The sequence below is a fragment of the Morone saxatilis genome, unplaced genomic scaffold, assembly GCF_004916995.1.
Source record: "Morone saxatilis isolate NCDOM2014 unplaced genomic scaffold, NCSU_SB_2.0 Contig9, whole genome shotgun sequence".
NCBI classification, from domain to species: domain Eukaryota; kingdom Metazoa; phylum Chordata; class Actinopteri; family Moronidae; genus Morone; species Morone saxatilis.
In genome coordinates, this window is record NW_023340268.1 from 7,057,516 (window position 1) to 7,078,201 (window position 20,686).

The window sequence follows — 20,686 nt, forward strand, 5'->3', positions numbered from 1 at the left end:
CATTTTCTAGGAAAGAATCTGTTAAACCTTGTAACCCCAGGAAGATGAATAACTTCTTCAAAGCAGTGATTGTCCTGAGTGCCTTCATCGCAGCGGGTAAGTTTAAAATAATATTGAACTCCTGAGGTTTAAATGAGAGAATCAATAGACCTAGAGTTAAACAAATGGAGGATTTACGTGCATTTACTATGCCTTTATTCACTTTAATTCTTATTGTTGTGTCTTTCATATCATAACTTTTCATATTTAAACTTTTTTTTTTCCTGTATGAACTAAGTGCTATGACCATCTAACACTATAATTTGAGGAGGAATGTACTCATAAGAAATGTCTGCACCCAGTACAACAGGCTCATTACTTGAGACAAACAAAAATAAAGATGAGTGCTTATATTTACTGCCGTTCATGATTAAGTCTCAGGTGATTTTACTGCTGCAGCTTAATGACATTCACTCAAGTATCTGGTCCAATTACCACACGTCTAATACAGAGAATTAAATTAAAAATGAATAATTTATATTCCACAGTTACAATGATGATATATGTATATATATACATATACATATGTATATATATATATGTTGTTTGTAATACATATGCCGTTTGTAATATCTGGAGTCGTTTAACGAAAATATTTCCCCCTGTGTATTATTAAAGTATTTTCTGATCTGCTTCTGATGATTTGAGCTTAGCACAAAGACTGGAAACAGGGGAAACAGCTAGCAACAAAATCCAGGAAGTAACTGCACCCAAGAAATAGTCAAGCACAAATACAACCATGTTTTTTGTAAGCATTAAACAAAGGAGATCACATTACCAGTTACTAGCTTTACAGGTATTGGTAGGTAGAGAAACCAGCACATATTTACTGGTGCTGTTGAACACTAAGAAATCTTCAAATATGCTGTTGAGTGAGTTACTGTTCATCTGATAATGTTTCTCTCTGTTTCGTCGAACAGCACAATGCCTGACCTGTCGTCAGTGCCCTCTTGGTATATTTGGGACGTGTCTGTTTGGAAGCGACGTCACATGTGACAATGCAACTGAGAGCTGCTTCACCGGAGAAATACGTAAGGAAACCTCAACAACACTGTGAATGCTGTGAATGCAATACAAATGCTGCACTACAACATATAGAAATGTATAACAGAACATAATGAAATTACCAAAGAAAATCATGACTAAAAGTTGGGACTTCCTTTTCTATCCTCATTAAGACTCACTTAAGACAAGCAATATGTATAAGTGATAATATTTGAGGTTCAAAGTTGTGGAGCTTTAGACTTTATCACATGGTTAAATTGAGATGTTTTGGCTTCACTTTTGTAGAGCTGTTATGTCGTCCATCTTTATATATGTCGATGGTTCAGATCTGTTTGTTTAAATGTAATATAAGATGGGAAATTTAGCTAAAATAATGAGAAAATTAATTGTTGGGGTTGCTATAGTTGCTACTGCCTAAAATGAGCTCCCTTTAAATTTGTTACATTTGCATTGTTTTCCTCCCAGAGTTCAACAGTACAGGGAAGCTCACCCTGCACACCCGCGGCTGCCTGGACTCAAACCTGTGTGGGAAGACGCTGACTGGTAGCATCGGGGGCGCTGGTTACACCAGCAGTTTCCAGTGTTGTACCACAGAACTGTGTAATGGAGCCACTTCTGTCCAGCTCCCTCTCACTGTGGCCCTCTGTGTTGCCATCCTGTCCTCTCTTTGGGGCATGTGGGAGCTGTAGTTTCACACTACGATTCCTCTGTTTACACAGTTTTTTAAGTGGATCTATATAACTCAGAATACTTTACTATTTAATATGATTTGTTGTATTAACACATATTGAAGAAATGAATAAAAACAATAATTTTCTGCCTTGTGTCATCATTATAAAATACAGCCATTTTTTAGGGTTTATTCCAGCATTTTAGTATTTTAGACTCTATTTAAATGCGACTTTTAGGCCATAAAAATAAATATTCACTTCAGTATTTCACCACCAGAATTTAAAGGAACAGTAAGTAGAATTTAGTGGCATCTAGCTGTGTAGTTGCAGATTACAAATCCCTCACTTCACTTTCCCCTTCCAAGCAGGGATGATGTCAGAGTTGGGTGTGCTAAGAGAAAGTCTATAAAGTGACATCACACTAAAGACATTCATGGTTTTTGCATTCATTTGAATGTGGCCAGGATAATTTAAAGCCTATTTTATAGTTATTAGCAACATTTTACACACATTTTATAATCTTTTAGCTGATAAAATTGATTAAAAAAACAAGGTAAAACCACTTTCTTGCATAAATAAAACAGTGTGTACTTGTAAATCACAGTAAAAAAAGGAGAAAGTCATTGTAAGTTTATGCATTATTATGAACTAACTAATTAAACTTTCAGTGACACTGAGCATAAAATCATAGTCATAAAATCTTCCATAAAACAAAAACTGCAGTAAACATCTGCCGTATTAAAGGTGATTGAGGAAGACACTGATTTAACTCAGCATCCTGAGAAGCTAAATGAAAATATTTCTAGGAAAATGAATAGATAATTCACTTCAAAATCCCCCCCTCCATTCCTCTGACATGTTGTCAACACTTGCCAACTATACAGTCTACAGCGCGCTACTGTTTTCTCCACAGGCCACCTGATGGTCTAATTAACCCTGTGTCACCGCCCTTACCTGACACGCCATTTCAAAACCAAGGATGCCCTCTAGTGCACACAACCAGACTGAATAAAGTACACCACAAAGAATACTTTAGACATGATATTAGAATAACAATATGTTTTTATAGGCTTAGTTTTAGTAATTAATATGATGAAGACAGTATGATATTGGAGGGTTAGTCCCTACTGCTCAACTGATATCTTAATTATCTCAAATTCCTTCTCGGACTGCTTTGATTTTTCTGCCATTAAAAAACAGTTGTACCCAATTATTCGCAGCTTTACCCAACTTTAGCAAAAACACTGAAAAGAACATTTATAGTTTTTACTTTCTCCAGGTCAAATATGAGATTTAAAGTTCATTCCTGATCTTTTGAAACACTAGTTTTAAAAATCATTCAGAAAGTTTAAGGCCTTGTCATCTATGTTGTCTCAAAGTTAAGTGAGACAGTTCCCTCTTGAGCTTTTGAAAGAGTAAATGAATAAATACATAAAATACAAGAAAAATCTTATGATCAAACTAAACTAAAGCTGGATTGAATACTGGACTATATGTTAGGTCTTAGTTTTTTTGAGTTGTGTTTTTGAATTGTAAAGTAAATCCCAACAAACATTTCTGACCTCAAATTGAAAAATAAAAACGTAGTCTGGCTCTTGTGGGTTCAATAGATTTAACTTAGACTCAAACTCTCCCTTTGGAAGTTTCTCAATGACTCCTGGAGCTCCCTGGATCCCAGTTTGGGCATTCATGACTGGGAACACTGTATCTGAATTAAGCCTTTGACTGTCTGTGTTACGTGCTCAGTGGACTGGCAACCCAGCAGGACTTTCCTCATAACATTTTATTGATTTTCCAGATTTCTGGACCAGGTTCAGTACAGTTTTTCATGTCTTGTTTATCCCCTGAGAGCAAAAAATCAAAGCTCGATATTTCCCTCTACTGGTTGTTTACACTACTGCAATACATACTGTAAAGTAGACTATGAAAAGTCATAATTCTGAACAAAATATTCACAAATAAATAAATGCAAGCTACATACAATGTGTTTTTGCTATTACGACACACCAACTGCCTAATCCTGACTGCTTGTATTAAAATTACACACATTATATTTCAGAATTAAAGCAGCAACAAGGAACTTTCATTATGTTGATTCTGGCGGCCCCTGTGGACAAAAGCGGTAGTGTTTCCATCACCGCCTACCAGTGGTACCACTAGTAGGTTTAAGACGGTTTAAGCTTTAGTTGATTGATTGGTTGGTTAGTTAGTTAACTTTATTATTCCAGTGTTTTGCATTGTGGGCAAAAAACGTAAAATTGCACAATAAAAACACACACAGTAAAAACAATCATCGGCCACATATTTAAAAAGCATTTTACCTCACAAATCATAAACCCTTATGGCGGACCAACTATGGCTCGCGAACCCCACATTAGGTGTCTCTAATGTTAACTTTCTCTTTTGAAAATATTTATATTACCAAGTATTTTGTCACCTCATCTTCCCTCCTTCACCCTCCTCACCATGTATCCACTGTTGGAAAGTAACTAAATAAATGTACTCCTACCTAAGTATATAAATCTTATGCTATTAATAACTTGTGTGTACAAACTGTGGGCATCAGATAAAAAAAATTACATCTTTCGGGACGTTGAAGGCTCCATAATTTAACACTCTGAAAGGGGTAATTTTGCATACTGAGTACTTTTGCTGCTTTAAGTAAATTTTGCTGCTAATAAAATAACTTATGATATACTTACATGATATGAGTCAGATAGTACCGCGTCTGTACACGTCTCATTCTAAGGTAACAAAAACATGATTATTCTTATGTTCAGGTGATTATACACTAAAAAAAACATACCTATGGACATTATATTCCATTTCTGCCAATAGATCCTCCTAAATGTGACACACTGGAACTAAATAATATAATATTTTATAATAATATAACACATTCAAAGGAGTAATTCTTGCTGGTAAATGTCACTTTTAACCGACATAAGTCAAAAAGTATAGAACATAAAAGCATCATAATGAAAAAGGATAATATAACTAACTTTCAGCAGTATAATATATAAAAAGAAACATACAAATTAAAATAAATAAATAAATAATAGTAATTTATTTACAGGAAGACAATAATCAAAGGAGTAACTTCACAGAAAAGTAGGCACTAACTGAATGGACACATTTTTTTTTATTGTTTATAGACTCAAAGCTCTTCTAAAAGGTTCAAATGATGGACGGGACGTCGACAACTTCACACTGTTTACTTTGTAAATAAAGGATCTACCATGAAGGACGGGTCCTCCGTCTCTTCTTCCTCTTCCTCCCCGCCGACTTCAAAGCAGCCCGCGCCTTTTTTCTCTCTCCGTGTGCTCTTGAACGCCACTTTATTTGCTGAGGGCTCAAGCCGTCACGCAGCACCAGGAAATGGAGGAGCTGCGTTGATGAGTGTGTGTAGCTGCGTCCGACGGAGAGACAGCAGCGAGAGAGAGAACTGGGAGGGGAACCGAGCAGCGGAGCAGCGAACAGGCGACAAGACTCCTAACTTTTTAAGGTCGGTTTTTTGTCTTTGTTGGGAGGGGGGGCTCTGCAGCTCTTTAAAAGTGGCTACAAGTGAACACGTTGAGCTTTTTCGGAAGGGAGAGGTTTGCTTTGTGTAGCGTTTTGCGCCACTTGTGGAGCTGCTACAATGTGTCATTTGTCATTTGCTCACCGGGACTTTGCAGCGGAAGATGGGCTTGGCTGCCCGAGTTTCGAACTCGTTTCTCGGGTGTAAAATGTAACTTTGCTGCCTCATATATGTATTTTAACCCCCTGTTTTGTGTCTTGTTTCTCCCTTTTTAACCCCTTTTAAATAAATAAAAGGACCTCGTGCATCAGCAGGTGAAGATGAGCGACGTCGAGCAGCCCAAAGTTGAACTTTTTGTGAAGGTAAGCGACTCAGTGATGAGTTTGAAAACACCCAGAAAGTGACGCCGGGCCCCTGCGACGTTGTGTGAAATGGGTTTATTTAACGGGTTGGTTATCTTATCGTTTCATCCGCAGTCTCAGTTAATTGTTATCACAAGCTGATAGCGTTATCTCTCACTCTTAATGTCACCTTGTGCGTTTTAAATTCATATTAGTTAGCCCCCCCTCCTCTGCTGACTCACCGGGCTTATAAGTGACAGTAAGACTAATCTAATTAAGTGCACGTTAAGATAATGGGCAGCCGACTTTAATCTATATTTAGTATGTTGGCCAGGCAAGCTTATCTCATTTTCTTTGAGCCAAAAAAGCATGCTCTAATATAACCAATATGTCTTACCCTGCCTCCCCTCATGGTCTTACACAAGTCTCCCATAATGATTCCTCTGTATGAACATGTGAACATGTGCACGACCCCCCCCCTTCGTCTTCTTATGGGGTGAAAGATGCTGTTGTAACGTCTCTAAATCCTGGTTTCTAGGCAATGACATTCGATACCTTTTAATTAACAGGAAACATAGGTATAGTTTCATTCTGGCCTTGGTAACAGAAAGTAAGTGGTGGTCTGGTTTACTGTAAATGCAATGTAAAAGTTTGTTCTGCATGCTGTTCAGCCCACAGTGGAGATAAATAGCGGCTGAACATGAAATATGGCTTCCCGCCTGCTGTATGGGGAACATTTTAAAGCTGTATGATCATTTCCTGCTCAACTTGAATGCAAGAATAAATCATGTTGTGTAAATCGCTGGAGATAATGATGGTTTTTGTTGTGTATTAATCTACTATTTATTTGAAATGAAACATGAAATGGTCAGAAAATGTTGAAAAATGCCATTTTACAGAGCCCGGTTTGTTGTCTGAAAAAAGCGTATTTTTTCCAAAACAACAGTAGAAAACCAAACATAGCCAGTTTATGATGTAATAAAACAAATAGTTGATAAAGGAGTGATAATAAAACTGGTTATATTTGTGTTTATGACTAATTGGTCAGACAAAACAAGACATTTAAATGTTGTGTTTTAGAAAATTGTGATTTTGAAAAACAGATTTATTCTCTATTTTCTGACATTTTATAGACTAAATAATGTAAAATAACAGCAATACTCATTACATACCCCCCTCTTCCCTATCTGTGCCTCTGCATGAGGAATGATATAAAATGATGCACATTTTCTCTGGGTTTTTTTTTGTATTCCAGGCGGGCAGCGATGGTCAGAGCATCGGCAACTGTCCCTTCTCCCAGCGTCTCTTCATGGTGCTGTGGCTGAAAGGAGTCACCTTTGACGTCACCACAGTGGATATGAAGAGGTGAAAACACTCGACTTGGACATGTGTGCCGGTGGTTTGGCTTTGGGCACAACAGAGGAATGTCCGCCGACTGTTTTAAAGCTCCCAAATGTACCGTGCAGTAAAGGAACAGGGGGCATTTCTTCCAGATACTGAGTGTTAAAAGATGTAAAGCCGCTCTGGCATTAGTTGCAAACATGACGAGTAATTTCCTGTGGTTTTATGTTTTTTTTTTTTTTCTCATTTTCCTTTCCTTCCTCCCTTTTTCTTTAATCTCCCCTTCTGCTGTTTAACCCTCTATATCTTTTCCTGGATGTCTGTTTCTGACTTTTCTTTATTTCCATCCAACTTTAGGAAGCCAGACATCTTGAAGGACCTGGCTCCAGGTGCCCAGCCTCCCTTCCTGTTGTACGGCAGCGAGGTGAAAACCGACACCAACAAGATTGAGGAGTTCCTGGAGGAAAATCTCGCCCCTCCGAAGTAATTGCTCCAACTGTCTGTTTTACAAATCAGTTTTATTTTGGTGGGGTTTTTTTATTTTTTAGATCTGAAACAATTAGTCCATTAATAGAAAAGTGTTTAAGTAATTTTTCAAACCCAAATATCAAACCTGGGTAATTTGTTGAACAAAACAAGCATTTGAAGATCTCATCTTAGGCTTTTTTTCAATGTTTTCTGACATTTTGTAGTCTAAGCACTTAATGAATGAACTGAGAAAAGAACTGGCAGGTTAATACATAATGAAAATAATTGCTATTTTCGCAGTTTTTGTGTCATCCTGTATGAACCCTCTTGATCTGAGCTCTTAACAGTTCACATTTCATGCAAGTTTCATTCGTGTGTATTTTTGTTTGTGATGTGATGATCGTATGTGAATCATCACCCACCTCTCTGTGCGTTTAGGTATCCTCGTATGGCCGCTCGTAACCCAGAGTCCAACACAGCGGGCATGGATGTTTTCTCCAAATTCTCCGCTTACGTCAAGAACTCAAACCCTCAGGCCAATGAGAGTAAGTGCATCTAATAATAATCTAATTGTGTTTTTGTTCATTTTTTAGTAGACCATGTTTTATTTTTGGTGGTGGTTTCTGTCGCAGTTCCTTCTGTGTTTCTGTGATGGACAGGAAACCAGCAGGGAGCGTCCGTTAATAACATTATGGTCTGAGCTTTTCTGCCTCAGTGCAAAGAGGTCACCTTCTGCTCTCTGTTTCGGGTGATCTTATTGGAAATGTCAGTGTTGTTGGGTGAAAACTGTGCGCTTATTTAATGTACTCGGTTAATTCTGTAAACCAAAACTCACTCAGTCATTTCAGCCATTTTAAACAATGAAAAAAAAAAAAGAATTGCTTTAGTCTGAAATCAGGGTGCAAACTATCCATTTAGCTTTGATTAAACACTGTATTTGACTGTTTCTGTGTATGCACATGTGCTCAGATCTAGAGAAAGGTCTGCTGAAAGCTCTAAAAAAGCTGGATGACTACCTCGGCTCCCCACTTCCTGATGAGATTGACGAGAATAGCGCTGATGAAGTCACTTCCTCGTCCCGCCCCTTCCTGGACGGCCAAGAGCTTACTCTGGCTGACTGCAACTTGCTGCCTAAGCTCCACATCATGAAGGTAATCTTCTGTTTCAAGCTGTGCAGCATGGAGGGCCTGGGAGGAATTCATTATAAGGTTCATGTTTTGGTGTGAAACTAGTCACGTTTTGTTGATTGTGTCTCTCTCACACTTTTTCTCCTTTTCTCTCCCCAGGTGGTGTGTTTAAAATACCGAAACTTCGAAATCCCTCAGTCTCTGACAAACCTCTGGAGGTACCTGAACGCTGCGTACGCCAGGGAGGAGTTTTCCTCCACCTGCCCAGTTGACGAGGAGATCCACATCGCCTACTTCTCTGTAGCTAAGGCTCTCAAGTAGGAGGAAAACAGGATGCACAAGAACACACCAGCAGAACAACATACAAAAGCACAACACACACATACTCACCTGCACACGCTGAGCGTTCACTCTGCAAGCAACGTGGTCGATCTGTTTCTCAGGAGGCTTTCGTTGCATCTGTGAGATAATTTTTTTGCAGCTTTAAAAGTTGATATCATCTTTTATAATGTTAGATCATTCTGATAGGTTACACTGTTGTTTGTTTTAGAGAGGGTTATTCATGTAGTTTTCACTGTAAAAGGATTTTAGTGGAATCAACTAATCTTTTAACATTAACATAAATATACAAGTTGTATTTATTTCAAGTTAATTAAACTTTTGTTTGTATTTTCTGATCATTTCAGGACTTAAAAACACAAGTTCTTCTAACTTGAAGTATTTTGACTTGAAATGATGAGTTAATTAACAAAGTTCTGACTCATTAAATGACGTTTCTAAAGAAACATGATCAGCATATTAGCAGACTTCCCAGCATGCATTGTTTGAGAGTGCCTGAGGCCCTTATTTTTTCATTTGAAGGCAAAATATATGATTGAAACTTGTGTCTCTAATACACAGAAATGAACAACTGACTCTGCAAACTAAGAAAATGTAAAAATAAACCTGTTTGTAATGTTCATTGTTGGTTCAACTTAATATCTTAAGCTTATTAAACATGTTTTCTCAAGGTTAGTTAACTTGACTCAACAACTTTTATATAAGACTTTAATAACCCTTCAGCTCACATTTGTAAGGCAGCAAATTAAGTTGAACCACATCAAAATTATTTACAGCGAGGGATACCTTTTATTTGCCTCGTGGATCCTTTATGTCAGTAAGAAGATGAGGAAGCACAGAAATCAGATAAGCTGATGTAAAAAAACAAACATGCACACAAAAAGTCAACTCTTTCTTAATTTATTATGCTAACAAGCTTGTTGACTGCCCTCATATCTACCAAGTTTTCCTGGTAATTCAGCTTTCCATGATTTAATGAACTCCTGGTAACTTGTTGACCAATTTGCTTGCAGGCTCACACACACACACACACACACAGCCACACACACACACACACACACACACACACACACAAGCACACACCACTCACACTCCATTGACATTTTCACACACTTAAAACTACAAGCCTTGTTTGTACAGTTTCACATCAGTAGATACAGCACTGTAAAGTTGGAAATTGATGAAGTTTGCTCCAAGTATATTGTTGTTGTTTTGTTGTTTTTTTTTTTGAGGGGAGGGGGCGGGGGGGGTTCATACACAAAGCTGCCTACCAGATTAAACTTTCACTAGTACCTTGCAAGCATCACACAAGCTGATTCAACTCTCATTTTCAGACTTGGTATTAAGGAAATGGGTTTTGTGATGGTGACAAACGCATACTAGCGCCAGCTCACCTGCCAAAGTGTCTTTTGTGGTTTGTATTGACTTTATTATTCGAAACAACGCCGTTGACACTTAAGGACTACAAGCCAACTCCTTTTTGAACGGTTTCGTATTCTCCTTAGTGCACCTCGCAGAGGAAAGGGGGTGCTTTCTCCCCCCGGCCTGCAGATCGCAGATCGCAATTTGCTTTAGGGAGGCAGAGCTGCAAACAGTTACAGAGACAGGAAACTATTTCAATAGACTTGGGCTTCCCCTTTCTGTGCTCCCACGGCAGGCGTGAAGGATTATTCAAGATTACCAGGGCTGTTTGTGATCTGCTGTCAGGGCTCCTTGCCAACAATTTATTTTGTTTTGCCTGTCATGTATGAAGGATCCTTTTTAAGTGTCATATAAAAGAGAGATATCAGGTTGTGATTGTATTCAAGGTGCTGTGGGTAAGGAAGTAAAGGCTCTTGTTAATTGCTAAATTGCTACACAGAAAGCACTCCTGCCTCCTCTAGTAGCTCGGGGACACAAGGCCTGTTGTGTTGCATGGGTAAAAAAAAAAGGAACAGCAAGAAGTTAAATATAAACTGCACGTTTGAAATGAAAATAGAACTCGCAGCTTTAGATTGTTGCTTGTTATTAATTGAAGGATAAGGCTGGTAATGTTCTATAATCTTCTTATTGTCAACAAAGAGCAAAACCAACAAGACATTATGTCATAGCTCACTGCGCCCCGTCAGTCCTAAATCAATACACATTTGTTGCACTAATGGGTATTTATAGAAGGACAGTGTATTTGGGAGTCAAGACTCAAAGCTTGGATTTGTTGACAATTAGAAAAAATATGTAATATCACCTGACTTATCATTAAATCAAAAACATGTATATTTAGTGATTGCACTTAGCCGTATTGTGTTATCAGTTGGATTAATACACTCTTGGGAGTCTGAAAATTCTTGTAAAAGTGACTTGAAATTGAACCGCTGGGAAGAACTGGAACCAATAACAACGCCTCGTCCGACTGTTGTACCAGGAGGATTGTATTAACTTAACGGCGCTATGCAAATTAACATTTATAGAGGCTGTTTGCGATTAACACTTGATTTATACAGCAGGTAGTGGTGTGAGCATCTTTGTTGTGAGCTCAAGATTGCCTCATTATGTGTCTCTCAGATCAGGGTGAAACAAAATGAAACCCAAGTGCAATTTAAAGTGTTTGAAAAGACAGTCTTGTACACAGACTTTGATTATACGTCCAGTGTGAGCACAGTTGGTTATTTTTCTTTTCTTTTCTTGATTTGAATCAGACAAGTTAAATCCTTCCCTTATGAACTGAGAGGTGTGACAGTGTTGGATCAAAGAGATATTTTATTTGACTGAATTGTTGTGGATTTCATCTATTTTCTAAAATGGACCAACGTTTAAAGGGATCGTGTCAGAATAATTTCTAACTATAGGACAATTTCAGGGACCATTTAACTTGATATATTCTTTAAAATGTTACTTTCATTCGTTTGTTTTTCACTTCTCTGTCTTTTAACTATTTTTTTAAAATCTTCATATACATGTATTTTCTTTGTCATGAGACCCATATTGCTTTTCCTACCCTTGTGCAACTCCTTACAAATATTTTAGCCTTTTTTCTGTCTTTTTCCATGCTTAGGGGTGGATACTAAAGCAGTAGATCTAACAATGAAGACAATCAAACTAACAGCACCGCTGAAATGTATTTTGTACTTTAAAGCTCTTACAAAGACACGCGTATTAATATCCCAATAAAAAATATCTTGATAATAAATCAACCAGTGATTGATGTGTTTTTATTTACTTTTTAACCGTTGTCAAGGGTAACAACATGGAGATGGTCAAGACGAAGGGACACAAAAAGGTGCAAACAAATAATACGTACATACATAGCTAATAAGGTTTAAGTAGAGCACAGATAACAAGAATAATACTGAGACGGCAACTTTTCATTGTAGTTTAAGTTTTATTAGCATCATTATCGGGTCATCGTCAATGTAACTTGTAAAAAACTGATACATGGCCAAACTAAGGATATTGTCCAAAACAAAAGAGTTTCAAAGAAGTTGTTAAAACAATCAGGTCCATTTAGTATCTTTTCTGGAGCTTTCACCCATTTGACATGGAAATTTAGATGTTTAAATTCCCAGTTGAGTATTTTAACAGCCTCTCATTCATGTTTGTGTAAAAGCTCCTTCTTGCCTAAACCGTCTCATTTCAAGGTCGATTTAGTTTCTGCTCTGGAGCTTTCTATCGTATCACGTGGTCTCCAGTGGCAAACTGTCTTCCGTTTCCAAGGTCAAAAATGAACTTTTGAACTTAAAGTGTAACTACACCCTTCAGTTCTGCTCTGTCCCTCTCAGCAAAGGAGAGAAAGGAGAAAGTTTTGGGACTTAAAGGGTCAACATGTGGGACAAGAGATAAATAGTGCTGTGCAGTCCCACACAAAGTGGGACACCTGGTCAAAAGCTCCAGAACAGCTACATACTGGACCTTTAGTCTGGATTGTTCTGTCGGCTGCTGTTTTCCAGAATCAACACTGAACTTTGAACCACATTTTAATCCCGAATGGAAAATAGACCTTGAGGTGAGATATAGTTTGGTGTCATATAAGTTATTTTTACTGATTTGGTAAATTGAGGTCTTGACAGATTTGTAATGTAATGTCAAATTGAATTGAATCAAACTAATAAAATCATATTCGCTTCTGAAAACTCATATCATTTTCTGGTCACACTTTATTTAAAAACAGGGATTCTCAAACCCTACAGCTTGACCCCGTGTAGACATCCCCCACACCCCCCACCCCTTCTGATGCTGCAGGCCAGGAGAGTGAGTGCAGGCAGCAGCAGAGAGCGAGCTGCCTCGCCAGCTGAGGGCAGCAATGGACGGGCAGGCCCCATTACAGCGGTCCGTATCACAGCAGACTGTTGGTGTAGTTGAAGTAGAGGCGCCGAGGCGTATTTCTGTCCCAGCTCACATCACACTGAGAAGAGTGGCGGCAGCTCTTCTCGTACTATCGTATACTTGTAGTGCGCCTACAAGACATGAGAAAGGAGAGAAGGGTTTATTTTTTGAAATAGAACATGGTTAAACAAATCTATGGAGGGGCAAAGAAATGCCATAATTTTATTTTATTTTGTACTGGAAATTGCATTTAAAAACGTGTTATATTTTAGGATTAGACATTTAACAGCAGATATTCTTTTTGAATAGACTGTTGCATTATGGGTTGTTTGGAGCCTTTCCGTTAACGAGTGTCTTCAAGTTTGTTTATAGTGTGTCTATTGCATTTGGTCAACCCTAAAACGGTTTATTTACCTCGTTAAACCTACAGGAGTCTCTAACAACTCGTGTTTTTGAAGTAAATTAATTCCTAACGAGTGGAAACAGACCAGGGATTAAATCACCAGTGTCACAATGAAATACTATTAACAGACAGTTAATAAATGTTTATAAATGTTTTTAATAATGTTTGCTAAATGTTAAATATACTGGGCCAGAGCTTTAAATAACATGGTTTTAAAACAGGGGGGTCATGGGGACAACAGGGGTCTTTGAGTGGGTTCTAGGAGGTCCCAAGCAAAAGAAGGAATATTTTAACTTTTATTACATTTTTTGGAAGTTTGAACAACAAGGAAAGAAATAGGGTTTTTATTGATTGTGATTTATAGTGATTCCAGTTTGACCATTGATTTACTATGAATGACTTTATAATCCTGAAACATGGAAATAAAATAAAAATACCCAGAGGGGATCCCTCAAGAGAAACTCCTTTCAAATTGGGGCTCTAATGTGCATCTATTGTGAGGGTTTGGGAATCCCTGCTGATAAAAAGATATTCCTACGCTGTCTCAATTTGCCATAATATTGATGCTGATGAAGAATGTGAGTGCGTTTTGGCTGCTTTTCTTGTTATTTACCAAATTGTAAAAGGTGGATAATGTTGAATGAGTTCTGAGCCAGGTGATATCACGTTATTGAAAGTCTATCATCACTTTTCTCAACTACTCTTCCCACATTGAAAACTGTCCGAGCATTTATGGGTTAAGGTGCATGTAAAAAAAATAAAAGGTGGGCTTTAGCCTCTGATGAGACACAGTGACGTTTCGCCCCACCCACAGAGCTATTTTTAGGGATAATTTGATGGCATCACAGGCATTAGTGAGCTGACAACCAGCCTGATGAGACATGGTGCTGAGCTCTGATCCACTGAGTCATTCTTTTGTCTCCTTTTGTCTTTTACACTTGTGGAGTCGAGGGAGGATCAAGCTTGTTAGAAGGCCCTGGAAACAATTCTTATTATTTTAGTGTCTAGAGCAGCAACACACAGAGATCACACAGTAAACATTTGCACAAAGTGTGTTTTCTTTTTTAATTGTTTTGGCTCTGTAAGAAAATATTGTATGGATGACTTTGCTGACTTAAGCCAGTTATTTTAAAATAAGTCTTTGTTCTAGATTTGAGAGCTTCTTGGGTTTTCTATGCAAAGTTTTCCAGATAACTCAATAAACTTTCTTCTCAGAACTGGATTTAAAATAAAATTGGATTAGATTTAAATGCAGCTTTAAGATAATTTTGCCTGAATTAGGTGAGCAGTGGAAGACTTACTACAAAAAGGACAATAGTTTCTACTTAGTTCTTCATTGGTGGTTGTAAACAGCCTTAAATTAAAGATCAAAGTCAGAGTTTTGACTTAATAACCAATGTTTTTTCTTCAAATCCAGCGTGCTGCAGCACAGAGCCATTTCTCAAATCTGTTCCCAGACAATGTTCTGTACAATGAGGCTTTGTCTGCCAATTTGTGGCCATCATGCCCTAGATTCTCAGAAAATAATCTCATCTACAGACACAGAAATAAACTGACACACACACAGAGGTCTGGATCTCACCCCGTCTTCCAATCGCAGTACTAGACAGGCAGCGTTGCCCAGCTGGGCACTCCTGAGGAAACTTGAAGCAGTCCAGAGGAGAGATGGAGGGGAATACACAGGTGTAACAGGTCAAACAGGCTGAGGGGAACAATGAGAAAATAATTATAAAAAGGAAACTAGTAGAAAATTACTGCAATGTATATCATTGCAACATTGACATCTATGAATGTTTAGACTATTTAGTTGTACAGATTAGAAGACCTTTGGGTGTCTCATTTTCTTGATGCTTGTTTTGGTAACTGGTTCTGACTGGATTTTAGTGTTTAGATCAAAAGACAAAGATAGAGAAGAGTCATGCGCGCCTCTCCACCTTGTTCTCTTAGATATATCTATCCCAGTGGGAGTGTTTTAATCAAGCAGCAGCAGAGTTCTGCTTCCTGGTTCCAGCACTATAATAAATATATTCAAATAAAGACAACAGAAACTGACCAGGGAGTGGTTTTTTATTCATCAGAAACTTTCTGTGAGCCAGATTTGCATTTTTCAGACCAATTCTAACACAGAATGATCTATTGACAATGAATGGGACGATATGAAAATTTCATGTCATGATTTTCCTGGTCAAAATAACTGCGATTAATGATATTGTGGTAATCATCAAAATATTCTTAAAAAATAGTACTAAAACAATAGTGGAATCACTTTACCTATGATTTTGTTAAGAAACAAATATTTTATTGTATCACAGATTGAACACCAACAATATGCACCCCATCTCAGCCATGGTGAAAGACATGGTGAAAAAGATGCAGGCTCTTGCTTGTAGATAGAATTCAAAATAAATCAGGAAATCAATATAGGACTGTACAATAGTGAGCTAAACAGCTTTTTCAAGTCAAACCATATGAGGATAATCACGGTTATCACGATAATGAAAATTCACCACGATATACTTATCTGAGTGTTTATTATCGCGTGTGATAATATCTTGTATCGTCCCATTATAAACTTATTATTATAAACCTGTCAGGGCTCTCTGCAGACAAACTATGTCATACAGACACTGTTTCTATATATGCCAACACTAATTTATCTTTGATAAGCTAATTTTGTTCAGTATATCAGCTGGAAAATGTATGAGTCTGATCAGATTGTGAGACATTTTGCAAAATGTAAAATAATGCCATAATGATCTTTGACTCATAAAGTCATACCAGTTTGATGCACACTTTAGCAGGAATAAATCCTTAGAAATGATTATTTTAAAAAGAAGAACAACACCCAGTATGGAGGCAATGTTATTACACTAAATTACTTTTTTCATCTTTTGTGCACAAACAAGTTTTTCTAAATCTTAGCACATTTAAACATTTCAGTTTTGCCTTAAATAGAGAAGAAATTAGACACGTCACTGAAAACACTGTTTAAATGTCCTCTTGTAACAATTGAATTCTTTGTGTGTCGTACATACCTGCCAAAGGTAGACAACACAGTAGGAGTACAATCAGAAGTTGTGCACGAGACATGATTCTTCCAGTAAGAAGTCCTTAAATTGTTTACAGGTAACTTTTCAAGAATGTCCAAAAATCTCGTCTCGGGGGAACGTTACAGCTCTGTCATCAAACTAACTGCTGCTGCTGATTCGATACGTCCCCCAACTCATTCCCAAATTAAATTTCTCCTCGTCTTTGAAGTGCACACCCTCGGTCTGTTCCTCACTGTTTCTTCCACGTTACTTCTGCTGTGTTTAGTATTAAGCTGATAAAGTGGTAAAAATGTGCTTTGTAAGTCAGCACCCTGAGGTCATCTATGAGTTTTTCTCTTTATGTCACTCTTGTCTTCTATCTTTTGTCATAGGCCTTCATTTGAATACCCCATATTACTCAGGCAGTCAGTGTCTCCTCCCAAAAACCTCTAATTTAATTTGGAGAGTTAATTATGTGCAGCTGACATGGTTAAAGACAGCATACGAACGAGATCTGTGTTTTGAGTTAAGTTACAGAAAGCGACACTTTACAACAACAGCATCTTTACACAGTGATTAATTAATTAAAAGGACAGTCACTGAGGGCACGTTTAGAGGAAGTTAGAGACAGAGAGTGTGTAATAGAGCCGAATAAGATGACCTCTGACATCACTGTAAAGGAGTTCAAGCAGAATATCATCATCAACGATTTTTTTCACAACTGTTCTCTAAGATTATTTTAAGTGATTATTGCTAAACGTTATGCACATTTTTATATCAGCAGTGTTATTTTTCATGTATTTGGGGTTTCTGGGCAGCTTTAAACTTTGTAAAATTGAAAAAATGATGAGACAGCTGTAAAGTTGAGTTTTTGCTGAAAAGAAGAATACCATGCATGTGGGGTAAAAACAGGCAACAAAGAGAAGAATTAACCAAAATAAACCTGGACTCCAGAGTGTTAAACTGCTGTTTAGAGATCAAATTTAAAAACACGCTTCCTGCTCCTATTTCTACAGTTGTGGATACAGTCTTGTTCTCAGTGGTGTTGCATGTAAGAAATCCAACCCTTTATTTGAGTCCAAATAAGACATTGTGTGTGTGTGTGTGTGTGTGTGTGTGTAAGACAGCAGTTAAAATGGTGCAAAGAAGACAGACAGCAATAAAAAACAGCATAATGGAGAAAGAGTCAGCGTCTTCGACAGAGAAAGAAACAGGGAGAGAGAGAGAGAGAAAGTCAGCAGAGTCAGTGAGTTGGAGATCGAGCCAGTTTAACTGAATTATCCTTAGGGCGTAATAGGAGACGTGAGGGCAGCATCCAGGATGGTCTGCTGACAGCAGTCTTGTGATAGTGTCAGCCAAGCTGGCTCAGACTGAATAAGCTGTTTACCAGTTGATTAATTACACAGCCAGTAGCCTGAAAAAAAAAAAAAAAACTCCCTTAAAACTCCTGCCAGTTCAGACAAACAGTATGAAACATTTTCTTTCATTCGTCTTGTTTAACGTGTAAGTTTCTGACAAAGATCAGCATGCTGTATGCCGAAATGATCAGTGGGCGTTGACATTTCATAAATGTTGTTAGGCATCTTTGACTTGTGACATTCTTTGAATTATTTGTGTTTGTTGATCGAGCAATAGATTTTTGAATAGAGTTTGGTGTGAAAGTATCCAAACATGCTTCTCTGTTGTGAATTTACAGTGAGTGTGTTACAGTTGTACAGTGTGTTATATTACACATTTTTCTGATTTGTTGACTCTTTTTTGTGTTCACTTTGTCAAGGACTGCAGAATGAAACCTTAAATCAGTTCACTACTGTTAGATAAAAGTGTTTTATCTCCATGTTTCAGCTTTGCATGAGCTGCCTGTTTGTATGTTGTAAAATAAAGAATTTAAAAACTGTAGCTGAGGAGAAACGCTTTATAAAATTTGAATTGTGGGGGAAGTGGAGTAGACAGTGCTTGTGTGGTAAACCTGCTGATGCTATATTTGACGGGGATGTTTTGTGTACTGGCTGAAGGATCTCAGTGGACAGATGGTGTTCTTTAATCCTGTCTGTGCCCTCTACCTCCCATCCTCCATCCCTCCACATTTCTCTCTACTATTACATCAACCTCACATTTTCTGCCTCTTTTTCTTCCTCTGCACAGAAATACACAGAGATATTTATTTTCTTTGTCACTGAGTTGCCTCCGCATATGAACTGATGAACAACTTTGGCTGCAGTAACTCAGTCTAGTCAGTAGAAGGGAATATTGTGCTGCTTTATGAGTCAGAAAAGTAGTCACACATGCACTCAAGTGCACATATGTATATATACACAACCACAGCCATCTGTTACCTAGGACGTGTTTATGCATGTTTACATCCCTCCAGTACAAACTTCCAAACATCAGTCGCCAAATGTCAACCATAAAAAAAAGTTTGATTAGTAATTAATTGTAAACACAATTCAGAAGACTGCTGTTTCAAACTACGCAGAGCTTTTTCTTTAGCGTCTGATGAGGCAACCTGTTTATCCAACAATCTCAACAGTGTCCAACATCATTTGACCCACATTTCAGGAAAAGCCAGATTATGTTTTTGGTCGAGCCACGCAGACAGAAACAGACGATGGCAGAGTATATAGGCTTTAATCTACGATGACTTTGAACAGAAGGAGAGGCCAATGAGCTCTACACTGTTTAGACAGCCTGCTAAAATGAATCAGCTGTGAACCTGATAAGGTTAATGGAGCCATTTATTTAGACCACTGTGAGAGAGGTGAAGAATATTGACTTACTTGATTCACAGCAGACTGTCCAGGTTTATGTTTTAAAAGGCAGATACAGGCATAGAGACAGGGCTGCTGATACAGTATCTGACCTTTCATAAACAATTCATCAGGATTATTGGAGTCCTTAATCCTTGAAAAACCTCATATAAATACTCCAATCCCTCATTAATTCAGTGTCTCAGTACAAGGAAGGGGTGTTAGGGTAGGCTTATATGTGGCAAAAGTAGGGATTCATCCATGGTGCTTAAAAAGGTTGATGTATGCTCAAATTTTCATGTTAATATGGTGAGCTAAAGTTGAATTAAACTGTTCTCCATTTCTCTGACCTGCAACTTCGATGTTTCAACACTTTAATCAGTCACAGTTTCCCATAAACCCCCAAATTGGTAGTTACTGTAGGGTGACCAAGTGCAAATTGACCTGTCCTTGCTTTGGTATGCTAAGGGGAAATTGCGAGTCACCACAAAGTCACAAGCTATGCAGATTTAGGCAGAGACTACCACAAAGAAAATGCAGCTACAACAAAGACTGGGGAACTACTTATAGCCGGGTGCAGCCAGTGGAAGGAGACTATTGCAGGCTATCACATCAGACCATAAGAACTGTGAATTTGCATTCAAATAAAGTATATTTAAGTCCTTCACATGCTAAAAGGCCTAACCTATAGCCTAACCAGCATTGTGTGCTACTGAATCAGCCAGAGGGAAAAGCATAGAGATGTTTATTTTAAGATAAGTTAGACCCCTCAGTATTGGTAATGTGTCCCACACAGACGTACTCTTTGTCCCACAGTTGGTTTGTTGGGATCAGGTATTGTGATTTTCTTTCTTTTAATAATAATGTAGTTTAATCTAGCTTCTAATAAACTACTCAAATTATTTACTTTAAGTTGATATTCAGGCTCAGCTCGAGCTCACACAGAATTATTTCAGGCCTGATTTTTTTGTGGCCCGATCAAAGCTCTAATTTATATTTCATAATCTTTTTAAGTTGTTATATGTAGTTGGATTAATGTTATTTCACACAATTAAAGTCTAATTCTGGACAATACTGTTCCTTGTTTTCTTAGAGAGGATGGGAACTTCATGTCTGATGAAGTTATGTTTGTTAATGACACTCAAAACTTCAACAGAAAAGGTTTAAATAACAGAACCCCAGTGACTTTGTACTGGCCGGTATCGATTACTACAATGTGTTAGCTACAGTCAACATTTATTGAAAGCCAATACAACAGAGGCTGTGGTGATTCAAATCAACGCTGATTGAATCCGGACAGGACGTGTGGGGGATGGGGGGGTGCAGGGATGAAAGGGTGGGAGGAGAGCCGTTGTCA

General features: G+C 37.9%; 2 protein-coding genes across 3 annotated transcripts in view; both read left to right on the forward strand.

Annotated features, from left to right (window-relative positions):
* LOC118342762 (ly-6/neurotoxin-like protein 1) overlaps positions 1–1,861 on the forward strand; it is a 7,153-nt gene extending 5,292 nt beyond the window's left edge. The window contains exons 1-3 of one of the 2 annotated variants that reach the window (XM_035681413.1): positions 7–96; positions 960–1,070; positions 1,510–1,861. In XM_035681413.1, coding sequence (XP_035537306.1) covers positions 45–96; positions 960–1,070; positions 1,510–1,733 — 387 coding nt within the window. In that variant the 5' untranslated portion in view covers positions 7–44 and the 3' untranslated portion in view covers positions 1,734–1,861. Of the gene's footprint in view, positions 1–6; positions 97–959; positions 1,071–1,509 lie in introns of those variants that run through there. The other variant, XM_035681411.1, reaches the window with a different exon arrangement.
* Positions 1,862–5,061: 3,200 nt separating this feature from the next.
* clic1 (chloride intracellular channel 1) lies at positions 5,062–9,934 on the forward strand. The gene is made up of 7 exons (XM_035681266.1): positions 5,062–5,220; positions 5,532–5,597; positions 6,832–6,941; positions 7,275–7,400; positions 7,824–7,930; positions 8,355–8,536; positions 8,672–9,934. The coding sequence occupies exons 2-7, from the start codon at positions 5,556–5,558 to the stop codon at positions 8,831–8,833; spliced, it is 729 nt and encodes a 242-aa protein (XP_035537159.1). The 5' UTR covers positions 5,062–5,220; positions 5,532–5,555; the 3' UTR covers positions 8,834–9,934.
* The last annotated feature ends 10,752 nt before the right edge of the window (positions 9,935–20,686 follow it).